This window comes from Fukomys damarensis, unplaced genomic scaffold (assembly GCF_012274545.1).
Source record: "Fukomys damarensis isolate Sample0158 unplaced genomic scaffold, DMR_v1.0_HiC HiC_scaffold_37, whole genome shotgun sequence".
NCBI classification, from domain to species: Eukaryota; Metazoa; Chordata; class Mammalia; order Rodentia; family Bathyergidae; genus Fukomys; species Fukomys damarensis.
The window spans coordinates 31728070-31748327 of NW_022900949.1; the positions used below are offsets into that span (position 1 = coordinate 31728070).

The 20258-nt window shown below is 56.9% G+C and overlaps 1 protein-coding gene across 1 annotated transcript in view; it reads right to left on the reverse strand.

The window, feature by feature from the left end:
- The window catches only part of Fgd5 (FYVE, RhoGEF and PH domain containing 5), a 58069-nt gene that overhangs the window by 4791 nt on the left and 33020 nt on the right, over nucleotides 1-20258 (reverse strand). Inside the window, exons 5-17 of the mRNA XM_033759673.1 lie at nucleotides 16462-16610; nucleotides 16144-16300; nucleotides 15783-15861; nucleotides 15075-15125; nucleotides 14574-14632; nucleotides 7569-7640; nucleotides 6750-6818; nucleotides 4634-4717; nucleotides 3739-3818; nucleotides 2090-2189; nucleotides 1878-2015; nucleotides 1484-1613; nucleotides 935-1068 (exon numbers count right to left, since the gene is read on the reverse strand). Of these exons, the coding sequence (XP_033615564.1) occupies nucleotides 935-1068; nucleotides 1484-1613; nucleotides 1878-2015; nucleotides 2090-2189; nucleotides 3739-3818; nucleotides 4634-4717; nucleotides 6750-6818; nucleotides 7569-7640; nucleotides 14574-14632; nucleotides 15075-15125; nucleotides 15783-15861; nucleotides 16144-16300; nucleotides 16462-16610 (1302 nt within the window). The remainder of the gene's footprint in view (nucleotides 1-934; nucleotides 1069-1483; nucleotides 1614-1877; nucleotides 2016-2089; nucleotides 2190-3738; nucleotides 3819-4633; nucleotides 4718-6749; nucleotides 6819-7568; nucleotides 7641-14573; nucleotides 14633-15074; nucleotides 15126-15782; nucleotides 15862-16143; nucleotides 16301-16461; nucleotides 16611-20258) is intronic.

Below are 20258 nucleotides of genomic sequence, written 5' to 3' on the forward strand. Positions count from 1 at the left end.
TTTTTTTTTTTTGTTTTTTTTGAGACAGGGTCTCACTATGTAGTCTAGGCTGGCCTTGAACTCACTATGTAGCCCAGGCTAGTCTCAAATTTTTGGTGATCCTCCTGCCTTAGCCTCCCAAGTGCTGGGACTCCAGGCATGCACCACCATACCCAGCAGCAAGAAAATTTACTGAAGGATCTTGAGGGGAGCTGGGGAATCACAGATCTCACTTTCCATCATATACTCTTTGGCACTTAAAAAAAATTTTTTTTTTTACACTCTGTATGTGTTATTTCTGAAATTTTCTTTCCCAGTGCTGGGGATAAACCCAGGACTCTTGAATGCTAGGTGAGCTCTTGCCATGGAGCCACAGATCTTTCTAAGGTCCTTCTAAAATCTTTAATCTTCAAGAGTCATGCTGCTGGACAGCCCCTCCCCTATGTTAATTCTTCTTTCCCTGACATTTGTCCACACTCCTGGCCACCTGCTCTGGGAACATGGAGCTACTAACAGTGGGTTCTGGGCCAGTTTGTCTTCATATGACTGTGACTCACAGGACACAGAACCTGGCACTGTCTGCAGGGTGGGCAAGGTGTCCCCCACATAGCTGCAGGCCACCTGAGGCCACCCTACACTCCATGGGACTCCAGTGAGATGCAACAGAAGGGCACTGAGTGACCAGGAGCCCCAGTGGCCTGGGTCCCTGCAGCACTCAGACGTGGCTCCAGGCCAGGAGTAAGAGGAGAGGAGGAGGTGCCTCCTGCACCTTCTGCCCTGCCTCGGGTCATCCCTTAGCCACCAAGGCATCTGTTGGCCGTGCCCAGGGACAGGCATGTCCAGAGGGAGCAGGCACTGTCCCCGAGGTACACCTCAATCCTCATAGGGAGGGAGAGTGGCCAGGCTGGAATGGGAGGCCCACCCTTGCCCCCAGGAGTCCGAGTCCCCACCTCACCTCGGCCAGGGCCGATGGGACTTTCTTCTGCTTCTTAAAGTTGGAGGGGTTGATGCTGTGGAAGACGGAGGAGAGGGCACTGCCCGAGGAGAAGCGGGGCGAGGACAGTGGAAAGCTCATGGTCACAGGCCGCTCTGCAGGGAGAGAACAGCGGTGACCAGGAGGGGGGCACGGTGGGAGGCAGGGATGCTCCCCCAGGGCACAAGTTGGGACAGCTGAGCCCCAGTGATGTCAGTCCCCAGAGGGGGACGTACCTGCCCTGCTTCCAGCCCAGCCTGTGAGCACCCCGCCCCTCGAAGGCCAGCTCTGCTTCTAGGGTCCCCTCCCAGAGCCTTTTCTCCTGTCCCCAGCTCCACCATCTCCACCATGGGCTCCTCAGGGCCCCACAGCCCCACTGGTCATGGGCCACAGAGCTCCCCAAAGAGGGGCCACATGCCCCGAGCTCTGTCCCTTCACAGAGCTCCCTCACTCCCTGCATGAGCAGCTCCTGGGCATGTGATGGCTCCGTCAGAGCTGCCCCCACCCCATGCTCCTGAGCCCGCAGGTTACCTCGCAGGGGGCCCGGCGCGGCCCCGCCCCTCTTCCTCAGCTCCCCGAAGCACCCGTCGCACACCTTGGCCATTCGGTCCTTGAGGTACTTCAGGGGGTACTTGTTCCTCGAGCAGTTCCGGCACACAATCTGCAGGCCAGCACCAGGGGACACGTGTGTGGTGACCATCACAGGCCCAGATGTGAGAGGGGACCAGCGTCCACGTTCACGGCCCCTCCCTTTGTGGCCAAGGCTACACTGCACTTCCCAGCGGGTGCCTCAGTTTCCCCGATGCTGCTCCCTGAGCCGTGACGCAGATCCCTCCCCACCACAGGTGCCACTGCCAGTGTCCTCTCCTCACGTGGGAGGTGGGCATGGGCCCCCCAGGGTGCCCACCGCGTCCCCCCGGCTCACCTTGCCGCAGGCGTGGCAGTGGTGGCGCCGCAGCGTGAGGGAGAAGTCACAGCCGCAGTTCATGCACATCATGGCGTGCGCGACTGGCACCAGTGCGGGCGGCCGCTCCCCTAGGCTGACCCCCAGTCTCTCACGGAGCTGGGGGGGCGGAGGTCAGTGTGGTCCCTATGTGTCCCCGTCCCCAGGGCACCCATCTCATGGCTGCCGCTCACCTCGGCGCTGTGGTGGAAGGCGGCCAGAGCCTGGGCTTCACGGTCCTCAGGGACAGCCCTGCTCAGGCAGCTGTGCCACTCATCCCTCTCAGTGCAGGAGCTGCAGGTGCAGGCAGGCAGGTCAGCCGTGGGTCCTCCTACCTGCCATGCACATCACTTTGTCCCCAGAAAATGTCCCCAGAGATAGGGACAAGGCCCCTCTGCCAAGGGCGGAACCAGGAAAAACAAAGGCCTGCATCTCGAGGGCCACACTACAGGGATGGGCCACCGGGGAGAGGGAGGCAGAGCACCACAGACACCCCTCGGGTGCTCTCTGGGGTGTGGGCTGCAGGGAACACAGGCGGCAGCAGTGAGCAGACGCACGCTGCCTGCTGGGTGGTGCACGTGCCCCACGTACCAGCACAACGGCCCTGGATGTGGTTGGGGGATGAGTGGGGTCAGGGAGGAGGAAGCTGTGTGTTCTGCTGCTCTGACTGCCACCCCTGCCTGGGGAACGTGAGCCCCGGTGTCCTGCTGGGTGCCTGACCTGGGGGGGGGGAGAGGGAGGGGAGGAGAAGCCTGCGGAGCCCCAGGATGCTGTCCTTCCCCTCAGGGCCCACGGTTGTGCCGCAGACCACAGGGCTCATCCCAGATGAGCATGGGGCACTGAGACTGGCAGGTGTCCACTCCAGGCCTGCACGGGGACCAGCGTGTGACTCCCTACTCCATGGGTGTGCACTGGTACGCATGCTGCCCACCTCACACGCACCATGAGGGCTCCACAGCCACCCCAAGGCCCTGTGTGGAGGGGACACCCAGCTGCAGGAGCCCCCAGCATGCCCACCCCAAGACCGCACCTACTACCCTGGGCTGGACGGAGCCCCTTACCCTCGTTGGGGAGGGGATGCTCCTGGGGGCCACTTCCTGAAGCCGGCCACAAGGTGGAGTCCCCAGAAAAAATACAGGCCTTTCCTCTCCCTCCCTTCCTTCCTCCTCCTCTTTCCTTCCTTCCTCTTCCTCTTCTCTTCCTGTATTGGTCATGGGACCCTGAGCCTTGTGCCCACTAGACCAGCACCATCCACTGAGCAGCCCCTGGTCCTACTGTAGACCAAGTGAGTGTAGACCACATGCCCTGTGGGACCTGCACCCCCACCCCATTGAGTGCTCCAGCTCCCAGGTGGTGGCTTCCCTGGGTGTGGGGTGCGCAATTAGGCAGTGGGAATGCTGTGCCGGAGCAAGACCCGAGAGCCCCCTCGCCACCAGATATGCAGTGGCCTCCATGAGCAAGGCCATGCTTAACCCAGGTCTGCGGGTGGCCTGGGACGGCCCTCGGGAATGGGGAAAGGTGAAAGCCGGTGCTCGTCTTTCCCTTGCCCTCAGGATGCAGTGTTGGGGTGGACAGGCCACCTGTGCTGGCTCTGCTGTCCGTGGCGTCTTGTAGACCTGAGGTGCGGTCCTTGTTGCTGTCACATGTGCTTCCCGTGTACACATTTCTCCAGGAGAGAAGCCAGGGGTTTTAACAACATTTTGGTAAAGAGACACTGAAAGGAGCAATTCCTCTCATCTGTTGGGTGCAGCAGGGAAGTGATGCTCTGTCCACACCTGATAGCCACCCTCTGGTGCTTCTCGCCACCCGTCCCTGTCCCCATCCCTTGTCCCTCGTCCTGTACCTGGCTGACAGCATCAGGCAGCACTGGGGGGTCTCAATGCGCAGGGCGTAGGGCACGTTTTCCATCACCGGCCGGCTGACCTGCAAGAGCCGCCCCCAGTACCTCAGGGGAGGGGTGGAGGGGGCACCGTGGGCCCCTGCAGGGGGCTGCAGGGTAGAGAGGGCCGGGCCTGACACAGATGTTTGGCGGTCTGTTTCTTCAGTAGTGACACAATGCTGTCCTCTCTGTCATCCTCAGGAGGTCAGGAGCATCACTCCTGTGCGACGTGGGGTCCGGACCTGCCTGCCGGGCCCCATCTTCGGCAGCCCTCCTCCCTGCTCAGTTTCCCGGAGTGAGGGGCACTGTGCAGGGCTGCCAGCCTCCACACTACCTCACTGCCCTCAGGATCACGGCCACCTTCAGCCCCATGGTCAATGTTGGCATCCCCTTTTAGGTGAGACTGAGATGAATGTCCCCAGACCTCCTGCTCCCCGAGAATCCCTTGCAGCCCCCAGTGTTCCCTTAGACCCAAGTCTCACTAGGTGGGGCCATCTGTATGTGCTCAAGGCCACGGCAGCCCCGTCACAACCACCAGGTGAGGGGTGGCCCATGTGTCACAGCCTGGGAGGAGGACACCTGGACATGTGGCCCAGGGTGGGCCAAGGACACGGTGCTGTGGGAAGGGAGCTATGGGCAGGGGACAGGGGCTGCACACAGCAGCAGGAAGGACTGCAGGGAGGACTGGGTGGGGAGGGTACAGGTGAGGAGTCCTGGAAGAGGATGACAGTGCCGTGTGGTCTTGTTTCCAGCCCCTGCTCACCTCTTTTCCACCCCATCATCACCGCTCCAAGGCCCAGGCTCCAAGGAGCAGAGACCTCAGGCACTGCTCCACCTCGGGATCTCCTGCCAGACTCACCTTCATGCCAGCCACGGGTAGCGAGCTCTTGAGCCGGTACTTTCCGTCCTTCTCGGGGTGGGTGTACAGCAGCACGTCACTCATCTAGACAGGACCGTCACACAGGGAGGGCTAGGCTCAGCACGGGCCAAGCATCCCAGGCCCCGTGTCCAACAAAACCCCCAAACCGAAATCAGAATGGACTGCCAAGACATAGGACAGTGGGGTGACCAGTCCACACCCACAGAGCAGGCTGGGTGCCAGGGCGGGGACCCAACTGTCAGGCACAGGGCTCTTGGGCTGCAGGTGTTCTACATGGTGACCTGGTCCAGGGGAGGCGACACATGCTGTGAGGATGGACATACATGTTCTGGGGTGGAAGCAGCTCTCTGCCGGGGACCCCTGGGGTGAGCCCTGCACGGTCCTCAGGACTCCCTGCCCAGCACCAGCACACACAGTTGGTGCAGACTAAAGACCTCCGGTGTGCACACAGGTGGGACATGAAACAAGGATTCCGTCGGCTAGAAGGTTCTCGAACACACAGGGCAGGTGACGGTGTGATCCTCCTACCCAGCGTCCTGAGCCTGAGCAGGGCGACATGCCTCCGCACCTGATCCTAGCAGACCCCGGGTATGCCTGTCCTCCACTGCCACAGCGCATGCATGGAGCCTGAGGTCTCCGCCAGCTCCCCCAGCGCCCAGCACCATCTTTACCAGTGGCCTGTACCATGCTGGGGTGGGGCGGAGGAGAATCCTGTGGAATGGACAAGGGCTGTCTGCTGTAGTGTCCCCAAAGCCCTGCCTGTTGTCAGGCAGTGCCCCAAATCTGTGCTGCAGTTCTGATTGGTTTATGAAACTTTTTTTTTCTTTTTTTCTGATCCTGGAGATGAACCCAGGAAGTGCTAAGATATACCCCACCTTTTTTTCTTCTTTAATTTTGAAACAGGTCTCACTAAGTCGCCAAGTTGCCCAGGCTGGGCTGGAGCTTATGATCCTCCTGCCTCAGCCTCTTAAGAGTAGCTGGGATTACAGGTGTGCGCCACCATACCCAGCAAAACTGGCACCTTTGAGAAAGACAAATTTTTTTCTTATGTGTGGCTTTTTTCCCTTTCTTTTTCTACAGTGCTGGGGCTGGAACGCAGAGCCTTGGCACAAAAGGCAGGTGCTCACCCCTGGGCCACACTCCAGTTCCACAGGCTTGAAGACCTGTCGCCTGCCCGCTCCCTCCTGGTGTGTGCGTGGGGGGTGACTGAGGAGGTCCCCAAACACACTGTCCCTGGCTTCTTGTGCGCCACGTACCCGGTCCCTGTGGAGACCCTTCCTCAGTGGCAGATGCCAGAAATCAGGAATGCATGGCTCCTAGGGGTGTCCTGCTGTTTACCCCCCAGCACCTTATTACTGTGTGGGGACCTTGGAGCGCTCTCCTCATTCTGCCATAGACAGAATCTTTGCAGAATGACAGGTGCCCAGAAGCAGGTGGCTCACGTGTCCCACACCTGGTCCAGTGTCCAGGATGCTGTTGGGTGGTAGTGGCATTTTTAGCAGGAGGGGACGTGGGAGGTCTTGGGTCACTGGGCTCAAGTCCTCAGATGGGCACTGGGCCCCCTGCTTCCTCCCTTGTGTGCCAGCACAGGCCCAATGCCACAGGACTCCTGGCCATGGCTGGAGCCTCAGAACTGAGAGCAGAAGCGATCTGAGCTTCACTTGTCAGTGTTAGTTTTGTGACGGGAGGCATGGTGGATCGGGGTTCTGGGCTGTGGCAAGAGTGGTCACCAGCCACCGATGTGGACATGGCTCCCCACAGGCGTGGGTGTCCCTGACATGTGTGCACAGCAGAGGCTCGTGGGTGACTGTCCCTCCTGGGCCTGGCCCTCCCTTGCATCACAGGAGCAGTGACACTCATGCCTGAGGTGTCTAAGGCAGGGACCTAGGCAATTAAACCTCAGCACCACTGCATTCTACACCATGCAAAGGAAAACCTGGTGACAACTTGGTGACAATCTGGGAATGGCTGTGGCTGCAAGCTCAGCCCTCTGAGAAACTCAGCTGTGTAGAGAACCAGAACTGGAGACTCAGCTCTGTCCTTCTGCTCCACCCCAGTCCCTTGTCACAGACCTCGATGATGTGAGCAAACTCACCAGGAACAGGTGCCGGGGGTGCCTGTCCTTCCCACGCACCTTCATCAGTGTCCCCTCTTTCAGGAACTCCTGCGGACAAAGAGGCCAACCCTGTGACCAGCTGATGTCCCTGCTGCCCCAGAGATGGGAGGGGTCCGGGAGAGACAGGGAGACATGATGCCCCCAGGCCAAGGGACTAGGTATCCTTCTCTTGCCGCCACCAAGGGACCTCACCCTGGGTCCCTCCCCGGCTCTCTGGGAATGGAGCTGCAGGTGTGGACAGTTCCCTTGGCTTGCATCCTGAAGGACACTGAGCAGTGGCTACCAGTTTCCCAGCTGTGGTCCCGGCTGGGACACGGAGGACAAGTGCTACTCGCCGGCTGCCTGATCGCTACTGACAAGGAAACCTGCATGGCAGTCTTTCGTTCCAACTGCAGAGATCACACTGCTGACTATTTTTGAGCTGAATTGTATGTTTTCCATTTGGAGGCAAAGATGTAAGTGAATGTCTCTCTGTGTCTCTGTCCCTGTCTCTCTCTGTCCTCTCTCTGCTGTGTCAGGTGAAACCCAGGGTTTCGCATGAGCCCAGTATCGCCCAGCTCTGGGCTATGCATAATGAAAGTGATTTTGAAGATGCTTTCTGGGCTTGCGCTCTAGAGATGGTTTTCTGCTTCCCAGCAACTCTGGACTAAAAATACCCGAAGCATCCCTCTTCTTAGGGGTGGAGAACCCAAAGACACTGTCTCTGTGCCTCTGGCCCCTCCCGGGGACACAGCACTTGACCAGGTCCCATGTGGCTGGCTGGGAACACTGCCTCCCCGCAGCCCCGGCCCCGCTCACCCTGCCCGGCTGCAGGAGGTCTCCCTGGCCACGGATGCTGTGCTCGATGTGGACCAGCTTCTGCAGGTTCTCCTGTGGGCGGGTGGGGAGGGGAGGGAGGTGGTCAGGCCCACAAGGAGCAGCAGCCTATGAGGAGCAGCCCAGGACGAGATGAGGCCGTGGAGTGGTAACCCAGGAACAGTGCTAAGGGAGGAGACACCACCCTCCTTGGGCCTCAGGGCTGGAAATATGGGCAGCCCGGCTAGAACAGGAGCCAACTCTGTTGGTCCCCCCTCTGGGTCACACAAACAGGTAAAGGGACCTGCTGTCCTTCTGCACAGCATTGTTCTGAAGAGGTCACCCCTGCACACATCCCAAAGGCACCGGAAGAACGAGACTGTAGGGCCACTGCCTTGACATCCTTACCACTGGTTTCAGGGAGAAAATGCACATAAAAATGTCCAGCAGCCACTCCATCGCCACAAGACAGAGTCCTGGATGTGGCTGCCACCCAACAGTAGAAATGCCACGTGGTCTGCACACCCTAACTTCCCCATGCCCACGGGTAGCCAGCTGGCTGATGCCAGGACTGAGAAGTCCCCTGCGTGGATATGGGAGACAGCTGATTATCACAGCTTTGGTGATACCAGGAGGAAGGGACCGTGATGGGGGCTGAGAAGAGAGCACCGAAAGGTTCACAAGTCTGTAAGGGTCAGGAGGTGACAGATGTGGGTGGTAGCAGCAGACAGGACCTGCAGCGCACAGGAAAGATGTGGTGCAGCCAGTGTCGGGAAGAGCTGCCCATGGTTCCAACCCATGATCCCACCCCAGAGCTCCGGTGACACCTCTGTTTCTGGCAGAAGCCAGCACTGGGGAGGGGAGCTCTGGGCCCAGCTTGTCACTGTCACCAGTGCCAGGCAAGGACAGAGACAGTGGGGATGTACAGAGGCCTGTCCACAGCTGGCCACAGGCCAGTGCAGAGTGTGGCCCTGGGGGCAGCAGGTAACAATCAGAGGCCATAGCATAAGGGGCAGAAATGCAGGAAGAGACTTCCTGAGGGCAGGGCTGTGAGGAGCTCCAGCATGGCAAGCCCTGCATGCAGTACAGGTGACTGCAGGTGACAGAGTCAGAAGCTAAGGGTTTAGTGAGCAGGGCAGGGACCCTGAAGGTCTGGACAGGGACCTGGCTCAACCACGGTCCGGACCAACTCCACCTGCCAAAGCAGCCAGACTGAAACAGGCAGAACTGTCTCCCTTCTCTGTTTCCACCTAGCTTCTATGCAGACGCCTGGTGTTTAATCAAAACTTAGAGGGACACAGAGACACAGGAGAGGAAAAGAAACCCAAGTTGTTCTCAAGGGATAAAGCACTTAACAGATTCAGCTCATGAGGGGACCGATGTAGGAGCCGTCAGGCAAGGACTTTATTGTGATGGCAATTAAAGTGTGAGGGATCTCGGGGGCAGACCAGTCAGGACAGGCAGTGAATCTCAGCGATGGAAACCATGACAGACGTCAAAGGAAATGTTAACATTACATAACCCTGAGGTGGCAAAGAAAGAAGTCCTCTGACAGGCTTAGCAGCAACAGAGTGCATCTGAAGAAAGAATCAAAGACCTTGAAGACAGTTTGTCAGTTTGTCCCAACCACACATGGGGGCAACAAGAGTTTGAGGAAAGAAGGGTGGAGTGTGGATGAGAACTTTCTGAAGTTAATGAATAACAAACCACAGTCCAGCCAAAAAGCTGGAGGGTTACAGCAGGCTTGACACTGCCCTCCCTGCACACTGCTCACACACCCGGCGAGCTCCCCAAAATGCACTAACACTATGGCCTGGAAAGCAGCAGAGGGACTCACAGTGTAAGGAAGGATGAAGACAAGCAGATGGCAGACTTGGCGCCAGAGGCCATGTAAGCCGGAGACAGGGACTGGCATCTATGAACTGCAAGAGAAAAATGAGCCAGCCCAGGTTTTTATATCCAGGAAGAATATCCTTCAAAAATGGAGATCGCAGCCAATATGGAGATACCTCAAAGCGCTGGGACTAGAGGTTCCATTAGACCCAGCTATCCCTCCGCTGCGTATCTTCCCAAGAGAATTAAAAGAATCATACCACAGTGACATATGCACACCCATGTTTATAGCGGCACAGTTTGTAATAGCTAAAACATGGAAACAGCCCATTTGCCCATCAGTTGGAAACAGGATAAAGAAGATGTGGTTTTTCTATAAAATGGAATACTACTCAGCCATAAAGAATGAGAAAGTAGATTCATTCATAGGAAAATGGATACATTTTGAGGATATACTCCTGAGTTAAATAAATAAGTCATACATGTGTAAATACTGAATTGTGTCTCTGGTGTGAAAAACTATAATAGTACATAAGATCCTAATGAGATAATTGACAATGTGAAATAAGAAGAAAAGGGCTAAAGCTGTAGGGAAAGTGGGAAGGGTAGGGGAAGGGGAATAAGGGAAAAGAAAAAAATATGAGAAAATGAAAAAATGGAAATAAAGTGTTTGTAAATGGGGAGGGGAAGAGGGAGTGAAGGGAGGGCAAGGACAAGAGGAGAAAATGAGAACCAAGCCCTGTCATGTGAAGGCACAAGATCCCAGTAATGAATGTAACCGTACTGTATACCTAGAATGTACCAATAAACTCAATACAAAGAAAGAAAATGGAGATCACAGGACAATTAGATAAAGGGGAGGAGTGGTGGGAGACATGCTTGTAGCTGCTGGGTGGGGGCTGCTGCCTGGCAGGGGAGGAGGCTAGAATCGCCCGAGGGGTACTAAGTCCCATCAGAAATGCGGGTACAATCATCTCGTTAGTGTAACGTGTACACGGCGGGCTACGTATGATAGCTACAGACATGTGAGGTAGACATACAGTGTCAAAGTCACTTCAGCACTAAGACGCAGCGCCTTCAAGGAGAGGATTACCTTGGCTCATGGTTTCAGAAGTCTCAGGCCCTACATGGTCAGCCAGCTCCAGGCAGGAAGGCATGGAGAAGGGCCTGGCAGAGGACAATGGCGCATGGCATGGCAGACAGGAAGTAGAGAGGGAAGGGAGGAGCTGGGCAGGGAGAAGCACCCTTCCAAGCCATCCCCCAGTGCCTGCCTCTTCCTACCAGGCCTGGCTTCCTAACACCAAGACAGCTGTGGTGCCTGTGATCTAATCACCTGCCACAAGCCCCACCTCCGAGCACAGGAGACTCTGGGGGCACAGTGAGATATGAACCATAGCAAATGGGTTAGTAAACACACATTTCTTTTTGCTGTCAACTGAGACAGCTGAAAAAGGATTTCCACCAACGGTGACGCACCAAGACCCCAATCTCTGTTTCGAGCACCACTGGCCCTGTGGAGGAACCAGGAACCCTGGGACCCACAGTTAGTTCTCAGCCAGGAACAGGAAATGCACCCAGTGAATGAGCCAGAAGTCAGGAAGTGCTCAAATATCCCATCTAATGCATGTAGATCAGATGTGAGAGGAACAGAAACCATTGGATAGTGCGCCTGAGGGCCAGAGCCCAGCTTCAGCTGGGAAGAAAGATAAGCAGTACAGTGTGGGATTTCACACCAAGTATAAATAATTCTTGAGTCCACGTTGACCTAAGGGACTGCCTGATTCTGAGGGCTTGGGCACCAGAATGGGGGTGGGCAGACACATCCCATGAAGGGTTTCATGGAGACCACCAGGGGGCGCTCAGCCTGCAGGAGAGGAGGTGGACCAGCTGCACCATGAGTGCCATTTGTGCTGAGACTTTCCAAAGAGGGCAACGGTGACCATCACGTTGGGAGACCTCACACAGCAGAGACCTGATGCACAGCACCTGGGCCAGAAACTGGCTGACGCCAACAGTTGCATGTGTGTCACCAGGATGAGCCTACAAGGGCCGAATGAGGTCATGTCTATCCTGTTCTCCCTGCCAAATCTGCACAGCCCAGTCCATCCACAGGGAAAACACTGGACAGACCTCAGCAGTGGCCACCTGCAGGGCACCGGTCCCAGCCTGCAAGGCCATGGCCCCACAGATTGGCCTCTGGGAGCCTGAGGACATGTGCAGACCGAGGATAACGTGGTGTCTGTGGTGGAATCCTGCAAGAGTCCTGGGGTAGGAAACCAGGAAAAGCCCGGGTATCTGCGGTATGGTGGCTTTCAGTGTCCTTCTGCCCACAGTGTCCTTTAATGGAACAGATAGTCCTGCCACTCAGATCCCTGGAGGGCTCATCAAAGATTCCTATAGTGATCACTTGGCTGAATGCAGACCCCCACATCCACACAGCAAGGATGCCTCAGACATGGGGACAGAACCAGGGTACAGAGCTGAGGATGCGTGCATGTCGCTAGGGTGGGGAGCAGGTGGCGTGGGCACACAGAAGGGCTGACCTGGTGGTTGGACCCTGGGGACTCTGCATACGACCTCTGGCCTGGGGGTGAGAAAGGCCTGAGGTCACAGATAAAAAGCAAAGAAAAATGACTCACTTAAAAAATGGGTGGAGGAGCTGAAGAGACATTTCTCAAAAGTGGGTGTGCACCGGATTCATACAAACACCCTCCACATCTGCAGATCAGACACACAGGACACTACTCACCCTGGTGAGGGGCCACTGTTAGAAAGACTGGAGGTCACGGTGTTGGTGCAGAGGGGGGACCCTTGCCCACAAAAATCAGCACCAGGGTCCTCAAAACAATGAGAATATGGCTGGGGATTTAGCTCGGTGGTACCGCCGCCTGCCTCACAAGCACAAGGACCTGAGTTTGATCCCTGGTACCAAAAAACCAAAAACCAAAAACCAAAACAAAACCTGTGAGAATACAACTTTCACAGGATGCGGCAATCCCACTACTGGGTGCACATCCAAAGCAGAGGAAATCAGTGTGTGAAAGAGACATCTGCAACCCATGTTCATTATGGCCCTGTGCACAGTAGCTGAGAGATGAAAATAACACGAGGGCCCACCAGCTGATAAATATAAAATGAAAACATGGTCCACATACACACTGGACTACTACTCAGCTGTGAAAAAAGAACAGGATTCCGTCTCTTGTGACAACTTGGAGGAACATGAGGCCAGGCACAAAAAGGCACCCACACAATCTTGCCATATACACCCCTTCCTGACCCAAGGCCTCGTTGGAGCAGCAGGAGCAGCCTTTTGGAGGGAGAATGTTACTGCAGGAGCCCAGAAGCTCCTGTTAGGAGGAACCTCACGGTGTGTACAGGCTGTGGGGAACTGGCTGACATCCGGGGCAGGGTGAACACCAGATGGCTGACAACAACAGGTGTGACTCACCTTGTGAACTGCGTGCATTGTCCCTGTCCCTGACCACACCACCTCCCCTTTTGCCCCAGTTCTGTCCCACCTCATGCTGGGTGTGGCCCTGTGCTCCTGTGCTTTCCTGCTTCCTTTTGCTGCTCAGGCTGGGGTCCCCTTTCTTCTACTGCCTTCAGGACACATCAGAAACTACACCCCAGTGGGTGGGGGACTCAGACCTCCCTTGATGGCAGGGACACTGCCCTCTGTCCCCAGCTCCCCCTTCTCAAGCTAACCCTCTTAGGACATTGGCCGTGGTTATTTCCCCCACCTAAGGTATCCGCTGCCGCTGCAAAGGGAGCTGTTCTGGGGTCCCCCAGAAATCTGACGTGAGTGGAAGGTGACTGGACCATGGGGTGCTCATCAGTGAATTTGTCTGTGGGTGAATCCATGGCTGTTACGGTTTGCATCTAGACATCTCCCCAAAGTCTTGTGCACTAATAGCTGGGGCTTTTTGGAGCTGGCTTGATCTAAAGTGTGATTAGGGGTGTGCGGTACTAAATTATCCAATGATTGGAGTCAGTATAGTTCTAGGTGTGGCTGAATGGATTTACTGAAGACAGAACATTCACCCTGGGTGTGGGTGGTACCACCTAAAAGGTTTGTAGCTTGGAAGGGATGAAAGGGAAAGGCAGGCTCGCTGCTGCTGCTGCTGCTTCACTGTCTCCTGTCTGTCCTGCCATGGACTGTTTCTCCTCTACAATGACTCTCTGCCACTGTGCCCTAGAGCCAGCTGACTGTGGACCGAGCACTATGAACTATGAACTGAAATAAATCTTTCCTCTGTTCTCTTGTGGGTATTGGGTATTTTGTCTCAGCAAGGAGAAAATTAATAAGACAATGGCTGACCCTGCCGTTAGGAGAGGGGTTTGATTGGAGGTGAGCACAGGGCATGACTTGAAAGGGTGTGTTCTTGTGCATGGATCCTTCTCTCTTTGCTTCCTGGTGAGCAATTTTCCTCTGCCATCCCCTGTCACCACGTTGTTCCTGCCTTGGGAGCTGGCCAACCATGGACTGAATTCACTAAAACTAAGCAAAATGCACCTCTTTTAAGGTGAGGATATCAGGTGTTTAGTTCCCAGGGATGGAAAGTGTCCAAGATAAGCTGTGACTTCCAGGCTGGAATGTGTCTTATCACCTGTGTCTCTCATCCCCAACACATGCCAAGGCTTGGCACATAGGAGATGCCCAGGACCAGGTGCTGCCACCCCTCTCTTCACTCAGAGTGCACTCCACCCAAACTACCATGCCTGCTGCAGCAAGACCACCCACCACCGCTGATCTCAGCCCAGGTGAGGCTTCATCCTCATCCTCCACAGCAGCATCCGTGTCACAGCTCAGCAGGGCAGTGGATGTGCACACACAGCCATGGGGACCCCAGAACGGAGCCGGATGTGGGTGAGGTCTGCCCCCTCACTGCCCAAGGAGCACCACTGAGGATCAGTGAGCCCCAGAACATTTGTCCTAGGGAGCTGTGGTTCTCACACATCAGTGGGTGTGAAGTTAATTGGGTGTCTCCTAAAGATGCGAGTCCTGGCCCTGGGCCCAGAACCCCAACCCCAGGGGCGCTGGGATAAGTTGGGTCATGGAGGGGTCTACAGCCCTCAAAGAGCAGATAGTGGGGCAGAAGTTCAGAGAGGTCCCCCTGCCCCCCGAGGTCACATAGCAGAGGCAGGCCTGGGAAAGGGAGGAAGTCAACTCACCCCCTGCTCCATGCAGTCGTGGGCACGGTCAATGACTGTGGAGATTAGTGTGAGTGCACCTGTAGGGGACAGAGCACATCGGGCTATCAGTGTCACCATCCTGGCCTTACCTGTCACCCCCTCACACACACACACTGCCCAGCAGGACCCTATGGGCCCCACAGGTACATGGCACTGACCTCAACTTCAGCTTTGCAACAGCCACCTAAAAGACCCCATAGTGATCTAACCACTCTGCCTCAATTTCCCCAGCTATAAACTGACTATGTCACAGCGGGACCCCTAGCAGGATGCACAGGAACAGAGAGGCTGGGTGACCTGATGCCACCCTGCCCTGAACCCCATGGCAACACCGGCCCAACCCCAGTGCTTCCCAGAGGTGACTTTGACCTGCCCAGCTAAGGGAAGGACCATGTCCTGGGCCTGGGGACTGGGCAGTGCCCAGGAGTGGGAGGGGCCGAGCAAATCACGTCCCCATCTCCTGCTCCCTGAGGGACTCACCTTGCGTGTCACTGTATTCGGCTGAGTCCGGACAGAGGTTGTTCAGATAGTCTGGGGTGGAAGGAGCCAGGGGTCAGTGTTGCCATCCACCTACTACCACAGCCCCAGGCCACTGCTGCTGGCCACTCACTCACTAGGCCATGTCCACTGGGCCTGCTGCGTGCCCACCTCGTGGTCTCTAGGGGGCAGAGGTGACAAACTGCTGCCCGTCTCTCACCCACTCCACCCACGCTGGCCCTCACGTTTCCATCCCAGGGCCTTGGCAGGTGCTCCTCCTCTATCCACCACCCTCTCCTGGGCTCCCCTGCAGCCCTGAGACCCCACAGTGCCTATGTGGGCACCTGTGCCCTGTCCCCAACCCGACTGGGTTTCCTTAGTGTCCTCGACAGTGGAGGCACAGCTCTAGTTCCAGCCTCAGCCTGGGCTGGACACACACTAGGTGCTCAACAAATACATGTGGAGCCATGAGCGGGTGCCCTGTGCCTGGCTCTCCTGTGCGAGTCACAGCCTTGGAAATGGCACGTGCATCCCATGTGGGCCTCGGTCCATCCCCCAGGGCAAGCTCTCGCCCACGTGGAGGTGGCAGTCGAGAAGGTCTGGGGTCCAGCACTGGGTGGGCGTTCTGTGGGGTAGGGTGGGGACAGCAGCGGGAGGGGAGGACCTGGGACATCAGGGGTACCTCGAGTACCCCCGCACCCCTGTGCCCACCTGTGAGAAGTGCGTGGTACTGTAACGGGCGCCGCACCACTGCCAGAAGCTGCTGCTTCACCTGCCGGCCACCCTGCTGCTGTTGAGAGGGAGTGGGGGGTCAGACATCCCACCCACACTCCCTCCTGAACCCCTGAGCCAGGCCCCGACCACCCTGCTGTGACCCTGCCACTGTCTCCCCTGACCTCCTCTCCTTACAGTGGGGACAGCCACATGCTCCCCTTTCCTGCCTAGGAACTGGGTCCCCATAGAAGTCTCAGGGCAGGAAGAGGCCCCAAGACCCTCCCAGGATTCGGGGCTTTGTCCTAGGGCCACCTGCCCACCCCTCGGGCCAGATCCCCACATGCCCCCAGGGACCCACCTCAAAGTCACAGACGGTGGCAGCCAGGTGGGGATAGCGGACACAGGTCTGGGAGAGCAGAGCCAGGCTGCGGTCGAAGTGCAGGACCAGCGCTGCGTGGTGCTCGAACTCCTGCTCTCGGGCCAGGAAGACACTGGCCACACGAAACGGGCCCTCCCTGTGCAGGGCGGGGCTGGGATGTGAGTGACAATGGGGACCTGACCTGCGGTCCCCTCCCTACCACACAGCCAGCTCCCTGTGTGGACGACGGGCCTCTCTGCATGCTCTGTGCCACCCCTTGTGTAAGTCCCTTTCGTCCCTTCAAGGGCTCGAACACACCCGTCACCCAGCCGCTGCTCCAGCTCCTGCAGGATGCCCTGGTGCAGCGTGTGGATGGCAGGCAGCTCGTCCAGGCCCTGCCGCAGCTCCTCCTGGGCCTGCACGTCTTCCACGTTGTCCAGGGCCCTCGTGACGGCAGCGTGGAAATCCTGAAACCCGGAAGCCGGTGACCCACAGCCTCAGAGACAAGGCACACGTGGGTGGCAGGGCACCAGCACCACGTGTCCACCTATCGGGACACACCTGCCCAGATCCTGACCCTTACTCTGCCCTGCCCTGAGCCTGACCTTGACCCTAACCCTGACCCGGACTCAGTGCCCCTTTGGTTCAGCCCAAACTTCTTGCTTTCAATCTACTCACTTTTCTTTTTTTCAGTCCTAGGGACTGAACCCAAGGGGTTCACCCTGAACTACAGCCTCAGCCCTTTTCAAATTTAATGACAGGGTCTTGTTTAGTTGCCCAGGCTTGGCTTGACCTTGCCATCTCTTGCCTCAGCCTCCCAGGTCCGAGTACATAGCCTTCATGTAACAGGGGAGGAAAGTGAGTTGTGGGTCACCCTACCAGAGGGGGAAGGCCCTGGGGTGAGCGGGAGAGGGAGGGAGAAGGAAGGCGAGGAGCAGGTAGTGATCCCTGCACGGCCATCCGCCATCGCTCCTCCCTCCTTCCGCTGGACCAAGGAGTTGGCAAGATGATGCCAAGGAGGGTGCAATCGGATGGGTCTTGCACCTGTTCTCAGTATGCATCCAGCCTGTGCCCTGCCCAGTCCTCAATCTTGAGCAGCTCAGCCTTGAGGAGGCGTGCGTGCGTGTGTGCGTGTGTGTGTGCATGTGTGTAAAGGCTCACGATGGGACAGAGAAGGGAGGATTCTGACACAGGCTGAGGCTGTGCCAGGGGATGGTGGATGCAGCAAAGTGGAGGAGTTGAGGGGCTCAGCCGGGGGGACACCAGGAAGGTGACGGACACTCAGGCCGAGACAGGGACAGCACGTGCTGGGGCCTGAGGGACAGGAGTACCTGAGAAGCTGAGTGTGGGGTGGGTGGTGTGTGTGTTCTCATGTGCATGTACAAGTGGTATGCACGCGTGCAGTGCACACGTGTATGCATGTGCACGTTTGTGAGAAGGGCAGGGACTGAGATAGGCAGGGCGGCCTATAGTGCCCAACAGTTCCCCAGCTGTCTGTGCAATCTGACCGGGCCACGTCGCTCCATCTCCATCCCCTCTGCTCATGCTGGTGACACAAACACCTACCCAGGGTGTGCAGACCACAGGGTGGCCCAGGCGTGGCCTCAGGGGTCTTTGTTTCTGGGTCTCCCTGGCCTGTGGGTCCTGTGTGGCTGCACAAGATTATAAACTTCTCATTCATCCTGCAATCTTCAGCATTGTGTGTGTGTGTTGTATATATTTTTTTCTTTTTCTTTTTACCAGGGATTGAACTCAGGACCTTGTGCTTGTGAGGCAGGCGGCAGAACCACTGAGCTAAATCCCCGGCCCATCAGTGGTATTTTTATGACTGTGTTGTGTGGTACTGGAGAGCACATGGCCACAAACAGCACCTAGACAGAAAGACTGCTGGACTGCAGTGTGAGACCCTTAGCTGAGGCTCTGATCTTGAGCCCTCCTTCCCCGGGGGACATCTGGGGTCTGGAAGCCTTTGGCTTTCAGGACTGGCCAGCTTCTGGCAGCAGGACAGAGATCTCTCAGGAACAGTACCCAGCCCTGGTACTTTCCAGCCCATGCCAGCTCTCTGGGCTGTGCCACCTCCCTTCTCTGGGCTGGCAGTGGGAAGGTGGCCAGGATGGCACTGATGCCATGCTGGACCCTGGAATCCCACTGGCCAAGACCTGGACACAGGCCAGGAGCCGTCCCAGCACATGCCCTCCACATCCCCGTGGCACTCCACCTCCCTGAGACCCTGACAGTGACTGCGGGTGCAGAGTTCTGTCACCATACAAACAACTCCCAGCTTCAGGTAGGAAAGTCAGGACACCTAAAGGGACACATGGGGTCTCAGCTGTCATCAAGACCCTGAGCCATCCTTTCTTGCAGAAAATGACAAGTGAACCCTAAAATGCAGGAGACCCAGGACAGCTCAGATGATGTAGAAAGGAGGGACAGAGCAGGAAGCCTCAGGCTCCCTGATGCCAGAACTTGTGTGGCTCAGGAACCAGAGGTAAAGCTGCGCCACCTATCGGTGGAGTGAGGTGAGGCATGTCCACACTCACTGACAGGGCCAGGAATGCCCCACAGTGAGGGGTCTCTGCACCACCCAGAAGCCCACAGGGAGAGGAGCTCAGCAGGTCACACACTGCTCTTTGTTTGTGGTGCTGTATGGAGCCCAGGGCCCATCCCATGCCAGTCAAGAGCTCCCAACTGAGCTGCGCCAGCTACTGAAACCCTAAAGCTCAAGGAGAAAGATGAGTCTCTTCGACAGGGACCAGGAAAAGCTTCCTCGCATGTGACACCAACAAACCGGACGTCATCAAACTTCAGAGCGTTCGTGCCTCAGGGGATGCTTTTGGGGGCAGGTGCAGCTCAGCCCAGCAGGGCCCTGGGATCTGCCCTGTGCCACCCACAGCATGTTTCCAAGGGCACAGAGTGGCTGACACAGGGAGGGAGTCAGGCACAACACAGGCAAAGGACTGGACTTTGCTCTGCTGTGGGTGCCCAGAGGTCGGATGGCTGGGAAAGTGCCCTTGCTGTCAGTCCCAGGGAAAAGCAAGATCAAAACCATGTCAACCCTCGAGGACTCTGTCACGAGACAGATGACAAGTGCCACTGCAGGCAGGAGACAAACTGGAGGCTTCCTACCATGACGGGGTGTATAAGGTACAGTGATTTTACTTCTTTAATCTTATTTAAGAGGCATGACTTGTGATGCTGTCCAGAAAAAAGTCATAGTACATCCTCCAGGATCCACGGCTGTCATGTGACCAGCACCTGTGTCCCTCTAAACAGGCCCAGGAAGCCAGGCGTTACGCAGGCTTTTTTTTCTTTTTTAGATGGGATCTCACTATATAGTGCAGGCTGGACTTGAACTCACTGTATACCCCAGGCTGACCTCCAGCCAGTGATGATCCTCCTGCTTCAACCTCCCCAATGCTGGGATTATAGGCCTGTGCCACCATGCCCAGCACACAAAGGCTTCTAACACGGCCACTTTCGTGGACAGGAAATTGGGGACACCCATGTGGCTCAAAGCAAAGGAGGTGCCAATTCACGCAGCAGCGTGGATGATCTAGGAGCACTAGTAGTGCAGTTAGCCACCACGGAGACTGAGTCATGCGGTGCCCAGAACGGCTGACCGTGGCCCAGAAGTCAGGCTGTAGTGCCAGGGAGTAGGGTGAGTGCGGGGTCTCTGGGTGACAAGAGCACTCTGCGATCGACTCCATGAATGCCCTGAAAGTCACCTATTTGCCTGGTGGTGGCCAGACTGAATGGCAGGAGGTTTAACCTCAGGGGAGAAGCACAGGCTCGGGATGGACTTGTAGCTACTCAGAGAGCCAGAAGTCACTGATACAGGATGGACAAATGGATCGATGGACAAATGTCCGGGCTAAAAATCCCAGAGGATTTCCAAACAGCTAAGCAGGAATCTTCAGGAAAATGCTGTCACCACTGGGGCACGGGCTGCTTGACAGCCTCACCCACGGCTGCACCCTGGAGGGGCACAGCGCAGATGCAGGGTTCTTACCACCTGGTGACATGGATTTCTGATGTTCGCAGGGGCAAATAAGAGATACTGCAGATCACAGGCCCCGGGTCGCAGCCCGGCCTCTCTAGACACTTGCCCACCGCCC